The following is a 9,011-nucleotide window of genomic DNA, read 5'->3' as shown; positions in this document are numbered from 1 at the left end:
TAGATTGTCCGATACACGACCGGGGTCAACTCCATTCAACTCGACTCTCGGAATCATTGTCTGCTGTCGACTCGTTTTCCATCTACAAACGACATTTCTTCCGCAAAATTTACATTACCTGACCCAAACTGGGCCAGTTTTCTAACTGGACATTGTTCATCCAAGCCGCGCTTACCGTGTTATCTTGAATACCCTGTCATTGATCCGAATCAGCATGGCGATAATTCTGGATCTTGGCGTTATGTTTGCAAAGTTACCATCGGCTCAACCCTTACGTCCTGCGTGGATGTACGGCCGAGATTTATTTTCATACCATCTTCCCGTTTACCTTCTAGCTGCACCTGTTTGTTCCATGTACGTATGTAATAGTATCTGACAAGGGACAGTTAAATTGAAAGTGATCGCATCAGCAGCTATCATTGTGAAGTGCTTCGACTATATTGTTTGTAGAACAACAACCTACTGCAATGAGAACCGTGCACGAGAGGAAGGATAAACCCAGAAAATTCCGTAGTATATGAACGTCGAGGCGAATGGGTTAACGATAGGATTTTTAACGAGGACAGTCAAAGTTCTGAAACGCATCTGAGACTCGACGCCAACCAACCACAACCCATCCACCTATTGCTTCTAGCAGGATCTTACGGTCGTCCATAGAATACTGGCCCGGGGGGTTCGTGGTTCATCACATTTGTCTTCATGATAGTGTATGTCAAACAAGCTTGATTTTTGTCTGCGCCATATGGTGTATGGATACTGTCACAGGATTGGATCTGCTACAGTGATTGAAGACGTATCGAGTTATATAGCTGTTTGTTCTGTCACACGGGTGTGATTGAATATAGTTCGCAATCGGTTTAGTCCTGCTCGGGCAGTACGGCTGCTTTAACGTATCTCATAGACAGAGTGCAGCAGGAGCAAAGGACAGCCAAGGAGAGTAGTAGTAAAATAATAGCTGGCAACAGCATCACGGCAGGCTCTGAGATCTAAAAATGAGATTTGGCTTCCTTCTCACATGGCCATAGCTTCCGACCTTGAAAAATTCCCTACCAGAAAAAAGTTGTATCAGAATCGTACATATCAGAAACACTTTGGTTTAGAACCTAATCTAGTAATTAACTGACCTGGAGCGGTGCGGGTTTGCCAAAGCAGTGGGCAGGTCGTGCCGGCAGAACCTTTCGAATGGATATCTATGCGACTCCTTGTCACCATCGACAGTTTTTCTCTTCATTCTTCAAAGCCCATCTTTGGATTCTAGTCAGAGCAACTGAATAGAAACAGTTTATTATTCGTTTGTGGGGTCACTACCACTAGGTGACATTTTGGTCCATTTCTCATCCTTTTTGCAATAATTGTAAGTACATGTATACTGTTTGTAGGCTATGTCAGATGCCGTAGAAGGGAAAACAGCGCCTGGGCTGGTTACACACCTATGCGACGTCTTGATTCAGTTCCAGGAGAAGACCAGGTTTCTTTCTCTTTGGGAGGGGTGTTGGGAATCCTACCTATAGGTTACAGGGCTTTTAACCAAAGTCCTTTATTCAATATAGACACATGGACGGCACATGCTGACAAATGGTGAGAAAATTGGGTCAGGCTATTCTTTGTTCCATAAACACATATTGAGGTTCATGTTGCTTCTGACTCTTGGAAGACAAAAAAGGCCCTTCAAACAGGCTCTCTGTTTCATATGCAGCTCCCCGCAGGCTTGGAAGCTTTCTATCCGTATATATGGACTAGCATAAATAAAAGGAGAAAGAGACAGGAACATAAGTTATATAACCTCACCCATCTATTACTTACTATTGTAGGAACCGCAAAGGCCAGGGCATAGATTCCTCCTTTGCCATCAGTTGCAGGATAAATCCCTGAGCTTATATTCATGTTCATCATATTGGCATCTCAACCAAGCTTCTAGACCCCCGATAGTAACAACAAAAGGGACAATGACCTCTGTCATTGGTGACACAAGAACTCTCTCCTATTTACCTCCTACATTACGTCTGTCGAATCGTGGGAATGGCCAGCAGTCGAGTCATGCATCAAGGGCTCCACCACCCACCCCTGTCAAGCCCCAAAGCACTTTCAAGTCCATCAGGAAACGAATTCCATATGCCCCTCCTTTTGGCACAAAGACCGACCCCACATCTGAATCCTCAGACAAACTGATAAAAACTGACAGGGCTGCTCTCCTCAATCATGACCAGTGCAAGCAAGCAACAGCCAAGACCAAAGAACTTTTGCAGGTGCACAGCATGGATCCTCAGCAGGATGCCATCAACCGCATCCTTACAGGAGTTGAATCAATCCAAACCCTAACAAGGGAGACCGTGGAGGCTCTACAAAACACGATTGTTGGAAGGGTCGCAATTAACAAGTTCAAGGTACGTAATGAATGATCTCAGATCAGGGAAAGATTTCAGACTAAATAGATGCCTAAGGTGCAACAAGAGGAATTTACAATCTGGAGTAATAAGCACGACCTATGCGGCATTGAATATGACGCCCACCTTGAAAGCATTATCATCAAGGCGCGACAAGGCCCTGTGCATGGAGAGACAATTGATGCCATTCGTGATTGGTTTAGAAAGATAATAGGCAAGGTTCACCAAGAAGATGGCGTGAATCTAAAGACCTATCAGCACAAAAGTGAGGAGCAGATTCCACCAGGATAATATGATCAATCCAATATAGCTACTAACATGTTCAACCAGCTTTCTGTCTTACCAGCGGGAAATATCGAGGCAGTCTCAAGGCTCCCGACAGTTCTATCGAGGACGATGAATCCTTTCTTCCCTTGATAGTTCTTGAAGTTGCTTTCTCAACCACCAGGAAAGACCTGCTCGAAGATGCAAAGGCCTGGTTATATGGAACTGACAACATCACTGAGCTGGTTATCGCAATTGATATTAAGGAGCAAGGTGGTAAAAACAACAACGACACTGACAACAAAGAAGACTCGTTTTGGGCTTATCAGACTCAGAGATTCTTCAACGTTTCGCGACTGATGATGCCCTCGCCGCCCATATTGTCAGATGGGACCAGGATCATGGAAACTGTTTGCTCGTGGGAACCTTTGCAGCTGAAATGTGGTTCTGCACCAGGGAAACATGCCATCCAGACTCAACGCAACTTCCTCCCTCCTTGTGGACTTATGTATTCTCCCTCAGCAAACCTCTTCAAGAAGGCAAGTTTATCAAACCCTTGCAGGGCCAGGGCACTCAGTCCCTGAGCAAAAACTTCCGTCTGAAATTTTGCGAGCTTGAAGATAAGCTGCCTCTGGAAGCACTAGAGCGTCAACTGAGAGATTCTCTTAAAAATTATCGAAAAGACAGAGCTTTAATTCAGGCATGCAAAAGGCGCAAGGCTCTGGAGGAAGAGGCAGAGGTAAGGAGAAAGCAAAAGGAAGACCGAAAGCGAAAACAACAGGACCATCAAGAATCTGCTCAAACAGTGCGGGCTGAAAAAGCAGAAAAACGGCAGAAGAGAGAAGAAGAAGAAGAAGATCTGATTGCTCAAAAAGGAAGGAGAGGGCAAAAAATGGGAAAATTTTATTGATGTTTCTTATGTCGCTTGTTCTAACTTTTGCCCTATGTCTAAAGGTTAAATGACCAATGAAAAAAAAACGATTTTGATCAGTGGTCTTTAAAATCTTTGGAGATTATGATTGATATCCTTAGTTAGAACTGATATTCTGTCAATACATACTTTAACTGTGTACAAAAAACTCTAAGGGACATTGTTGTTTCTTTTATTTTTTTTTGTTATTGTTGTTATCGATGTAATTTCTATAGGCATTTATATAATAAAAATAAAAATACAGGAGTTGTAGAATTTCAAGACCATCTACAGCTTGTCAAGAAGTGCCTAGGAAAATCGTGTGTATTGTATTTGTTCCGCTCAATCTGTGACAGCGGGGGGTGACCCAGCCCTGTTACGTGTTCCTTTCCTAATTAGGAAAGGGTTTGGTTTCATTGTTGTTTCAGTTCTACAGATATCGAACGCCTCTTCAGGCCCTTATAGTTCTCCTCTCCTTTTTCTTTTCCCCAGCTTCGAATCTTAGTTAGATGTCTGCCAATATGATTTCATCCATTTTGACTGAGCCGTGACACAATCATAGACTGATAATTATATAATAATATAGTGGGAGAACTATTAAAATCGGGAGGTTGGTATTGTACTAAGTGCTTTAATATACTGCATATATATACCAATCTTCCTATAAGATAATTGCATAAATCATCCTAAGAAGCTAGCTTTCTCTTTGATCTTATGGAGAGAGCCAAGGGAAGATCCAGCTTATGAGAAGTATATATGGGAGCAGTGCGGGGGAGGGAGAGCCAGGCGGCAGCAAAGCAGCAAGCGCAGGAGTTCCAGTCACATGGGCAGTCGAATCCAGCGCGTTAACCCTGATGTAGGTAGTGTGACAGCACCGTGTCTTACCATTCGATCATCCATTTTGTCTTCGTCCATCATCTTCCATCTCCGTTTGCAACGAGAAGCCGCTCATGCTTCCTTACTTCTGTACTTTTCGGACCTTGATTTTCATATCTTTTTTTTTCTAATGCCTCGATCCTCGATTCACGGTACCTACTCCTTATAAAGCCTGTGTAATTATCAAGCGCTTTCGTCTCATACAAGGAGTCTGCGTCTGTTCGCTCTAGAATACGACCCAGACCTGTCCACCCTATCTGTTTCTCCGGCTAAGGGCATTTTGCTTCACGTACGTCAGGCAGCGCACTGCAAACTCGTTTCTTTCCAGTAATATATCTTCTTCCACAAGAGATTTACATACAGGCAAACCGCAACGCATAGACAATGGAATCGCAACAACAACGACAACGATACAGTTGCAGAACGACCAGATCAACTTGTCGAACGAACCCGACGAGATTCTTTCTGCTCTGTTGCTGGTCTCTTGGCCTCCTAATTTGTTGTTCCTCAGTAGCAATAGCGACTGCCTCATCTGAGGTGAATGCGGCTTTGATGGAGGGGCACATAATAGGTCCTATGGGAATAGTGCATGTAGCACGGCGGGGAGCGGAGGAGCAACAGAATTTTCAGGTTAGCAGTTATGCCCTTCAGAGAATAGAACTTTCATTTCTTGAAGAATATCACTGATTCATGATGTTTGCAGCAATTCACCGGGAGCTTGGGTGCGCCGCCGCCTGCGGTATGTTTCTATCATCTATTTAACTATCGTCACACTTGATTTTGATGAGAGGCAACTCTTTCTCCGTTCCAATACCTGACGAAGTACTCTTTACCCAATTAGGTGACATCAACGGGAGATTCTACGAGGCCGTTTGGAGTGGAGGGAGATACGTTTGTGAGTTGGATTACTGAGCCCTTTCTATCCGAGTGACTGCTGCTGATATTCATCATTCCTGCAGACTAATTTCCAAGACGCTGGACAACGAAGGTCGGTTTGATTGCCGTCTCTTATGATTCATCTATTCCAGAGGCCAGAGTGGAAGGACAGCAACCTGGTTTTGTGACTCGGGGACTAATCGTCGTTCATCCACAGTTGCAACATGCAATTCAATACCTGTCAGCAGGTGAGACAATTCGCGGTGGAGACTGCCATCGCTCGTCAGTCTGACATGACAATTTAATACAGGAAGCGAATAGCAATAAGTCAGTTGGGTTCACCGTCAAGAACTGCCAGAGTCAGCAGAGTGAGTAAACAGGAAAAGCAACTCGACTTAGTCGCTTCTAATTCGCATTTGCTGACTTCCAATTCAAAGACGACTGCCTTAAAGTACAGCAAAGTGCACAGGTTAAGGTCCAAGCGTCCGTTGCGTCTTCGTCTTCGTCCTCATCCGCTTCGTCATCTGAGACGACCAGCAGCTCAAGTACGAGCACGAGTACGAGCACCACCACCGCTGCCTCGACGTCTACCTCAAGTTCGAGCACAAGTACCAGTTCAAGCACGAGTATCACAAGCACAGACACAATCACCAGTTTTAGCACCAGCACCAGTACCGCGGCCGTGGCTCACACGACGATGTTCGAGGATCAGTTTGTCTTGATTTGTGATCTATAGGTCAGCGGTCAGGCGAGAGCGTACTCCATTGAATCCTGTTGTATTAGACTCAAGGAGTCATCACATAATAATCATCATCCCTGTCTTGTATTGATGATTGATTGACCATATGTCAATATATACTACATTTAATATAATGCACATACCTCGTTTAAATAAAAACAGTCGAAGTTCGAATAGACATAAATGCTATCTGAGTAATATTCGAACTAATTCTGTTTTCTCTACCTAGGTATAATAGATGTATCTACGATGAGAACCTTAAGAGCATGAATAAACGAATCTGCGATCATTCATAAGACCAGACGTCTGGTCGAGAACTTGCCTGCCTCAGGAACGCAATATGCGCGAAAGCGGTTAGCGTGGCGCGTGACGGTGTCGGACTAGCCACACCGTCCCCTGCATGGGCCATGCAGATAGCAATCGCCCGCTGCCGCCTGCGTATCATATCAGCCTTTCTATCGCGCGTCACTGTCGCGCACCCCAGCCACCACGCGCGCGACTCGATTCAGGCATGTCCTGATGACGGTCAGCACACACACATCCCATCCATTATTGCTACTAATTAGGTTGTGATGGTTGTTATTTCTTGAGTTTCTCCTGCAGGAATTTCGAGTCTCTGTTAGCAAACTCCTATTTGATTTCCACTGCCGGCTCCTTCAAGAGATCAATCAGCCCACCAATAATCCTAATCTACTGCACCACTGCCTACAACGACTGCATCTACCATGCTCGAAACACTCCCTCAACACCATCAACATCCGCAGCAATTACAACAGCAACAACAGCAGCAAAGTACTTTCTTTCGAAACATCACCGCTGAATCCTACTACCTGCCCCACGCTCCAGCGCGTCAGTCCCCGTTGGGCTCTCGCAATGCCAACGTCACTCCGACGACGACCATCCTGGCTTCCTCTTCTTCGCGCTGTTCGTCTTTGTCCACGTCGGGGATGACGATGCCGACGATGACGACCCAAAAAGATGTCTCAGGAGAAAGGACAGACAAAAGCAATAACCATAACCATAACAATAATAATGCCTTGTCGCTGTTCTCGGGAAACGAGAACAACAGCTCGCAACAGCAACAGACGAGATTATCTCCCTTTTCATTTTCGTCCGAAACAGAAACAACCGCCCAGAAAAGGACTTCATCCTTCGAGCAGCGCTACAAGTCTAGAATCTCCAACCCATTGAACAGGATCTTCAGTTCCAGTTCCAGTTTCAGTTCCGGAGAAAATGGCCGCCGCGGCGGGGCGTTATCGTCGCTATCCGCCCGCGCCGCTGCCAAACAGCGCGACCTGTTCCTGAACAAAATGAAGCGGGATCGGGACGAGGGCCTATTCAACGCGCGGGGCGAGCAGCTGATGCGGATGGAGTGCCTGACGGAGCAGAAACAGTGGGGAGAGGCGATGCGGCGGGACGCTGAGGGGTTGTTCCAGCAGTACCATCTAGATGAAGTAGCGGCAGAGGGGGAGGAAGAGATGGTTGAAGGTATGTTACAGTTACATAACAACAACAAAAACTGCTTATAAACCATCTTTCTCCTTTCCCCCTCCGGACGACTATGGCTAATTAATGATGATGATGCAAACAACAGACTCCGATCAGCACGCCCTAGACGAATTCCTCTCCCAAGAGCAAGAGATGGAAGAAGCCCTCCTCGAGAACATCATTCCCAGCTCCAACGACGACCATCATCATCATCACCACGATAGTAGTCGCAATAGTAATAATAACAATAATTATCCGCCTCCTCCTCCTCCTCCTCCTCCTCCTCCTCCTCAGGCCATCATGTCATCGCCCTCACGACGGAGCGACCGCTCCTCTTTCTACGGTGATGACGACGTCGACTACGATGCCATCTTTAGGGATCTCGTCGATAATGAGCATCAGAGTCACAGTCACAGTCAAGCCCCGAGTCAGGACATGGACATGACTGGATAGATACAGAGGGATAGAATTGTCGTCCGGGGTTTGTTACATACCTTTTTTTTTCTTTCTTTTTACAAGGACTAGATAGAATGTTCGGTTCGGCGTTGTTTGTTTAGGGTTGGGTTGGGTTGGACTGGGATTGATTTTTTTTTCCAACTATACACTGCTCTAATCGAGGTCGAAACACGTGGATGAGCATTGATTGATTGATTGTCATCTCATTTGTCCCGGTAGATATTTTCGGCCGGCAGGGGGGTATCCAAACTGAATTATGTACATACATACATGCATGCATACATAAATGATACATGTCAAACAGGATAAAAACAGGATAAGTTCTGTGTGTATATATTGATGAAGGAAAAACAGGGGGAAAAAAAAGATGAGGTGAGGTAGGCAACTGGTTATGTGCTAGGTCAAGTCATCGCCATGGGTCGATGTCGTCGACATGGTTCAAATCAAATCCCAAGTGTCAAACGATTATGTATGTCTAGGCCACCTGTCAAGGTGACCACGTCAGGCCAAAATTCATCCACATTCTACTGCTGTGGACAGTCTGGAGGTGCCTGTCCATCTCCAGCTGTGCCCTTCAGCTCTTCCATGAGTGGATTGGCGATGAGATCGTCGGGCGGACTTCCGGCAGCTTGCATCTGTGGACAGAAAATGTAGTCAGCGACTGTTGTCAAAACCAAAACGTTGGTAAGAAAGATAAAGGCTCTATCTACCTCTTGCATCCGGTCCCAAATATACGCCCGACACTCCGGCTTGTCGTCCGAATATCCCTCCTCCTCAAACTTGGCCACGATTTCCCTGACGACCCGCGCCTGGGTCTCGTACCGGGCCAGATCCTCGGCCGACACCTTGGTTCGGTTCTCCTCCAGCCAGGGGCCAAACTTGCTGTGCAGCTCCTTCATCGGCTCGTACAGCATCTCCTTGTTCGAGAGCTGCTCCATCATTCCCATGAACATCTTGTTCAGATCCATGTCCTCGCCGCCCGCAGCGGCTCCCGCCTCCACAGCCTTGAGAAGCTGCG

The 9,011-nt window shown here is 46.1% G+C and overlaps 4 protein-coding genes across 4 annotated transcripts; 3 read left to right on the top strand and 1 right to left on the bottom strand.

The window, feature by feature from the left end:
* Nucleotides 1-1,946: 1,946 nt before the first annotated feature.
* T310_8372 (uncharacterized protein) lies at nucleotides 1,947-3,558 on the top strand (the record flags this gene model as incomplete). The annotated part of the gene is made up of 4 exons (XM_013468848.1): nucleotides 1,947-2,384; nucleotides 2,433-2,649; nucleotides 2,715-3,058; nucleotides 3,211-3,558. 4 exons carry the CDS (start codon nucleotides 1,947-1,949, stop codon nucleotides 3,556-3,558), a joined length of 1,347 nt encoding a protein of 448 aa, XP_013324302.1.
* An 823-nt stretch (nucleotides 3,559-4,381) lies between these two features.
* Nucleotides 4,382-6,046, top strand: T310_8371 (uncharacterized protein; the record flags this gene model as incomplete). The annotated part of the gene is made up of 7 exons (XM_013468847.1): nucleotides 4,382-4,418; nucleotides 4,665-4,723; nucleotides 5,138-5,173; nucleotides 5,276-5,329; nucleotides 5,423-5,558; nucleotides 5,632-5,678; nucleotides 5,768-6,046. The coding sequence occupies 7 exons, from the start codon at nucleotides 4,382-4,384 to the stop codon at nucleotides 6,044-6,046; spliced, it is 648 nt and encodes a 215-aa protein (XP_013324301.1).
* A 728-nt stretch (nucleotides 6,047-6,774) lies between these two features.
* On the top strand, nucleotides 6,775-7,990 carry T310_8370 (Uncharacterized protein; the record flags this gene model as incomplete). The annotated part of the gene is made up of 2 exons (XM_013468846.1): nucleotides 6,775-7,537; nucleotides 7,644-7,990. The coding sequence occupies 2 exons, from the start codon at nucleotides 6,775-6,777 to the stop codon at nucleotides 7,988-7,990; spliced, it is 1,110 nt and encodes a 369-aa protein (XP_013324300.1).
* A 527-nt stretch (nucleotides 7,991-8,517) lies between these two features.
* On the bottom strand, nucleotides 8,518-9,006 carry T310_8369 (uncharacterized protein; the record flags this gene model as incomplete). Its single annotated transcript, XM_013468845.1, has 1 exon — nucleotides 8,518-9,006. A coding segment is annotated over one exon (489 nt), but the record flags the coding sequence as incomplete, so codon positions are not given.
* Between the last annotated feature and the right edge of the window lie 5 nt (nucleotides 9,007-9,011).

Source organism: Rasamsonia emersonii (genome assembly GCF_000968595.1).
Source record: "Rasamsonia emersonii CBS 393.64 chromosome Unknown ctg1118621760728, whole genome shotgun sequence".
NCBI classification, from domain to species: Eukaryota; Fungi; Ascomycota; class Eurotiomycetes; order Eurotiales; family Trichocomaceae; genus Rasamsonia; species Rasamsonia emersonii.
The sequence above is the reverse complement of the archived record's forward strand: the minus strand, read 5'-3'. Positions and strand labels throughout refer to the sequence as shown.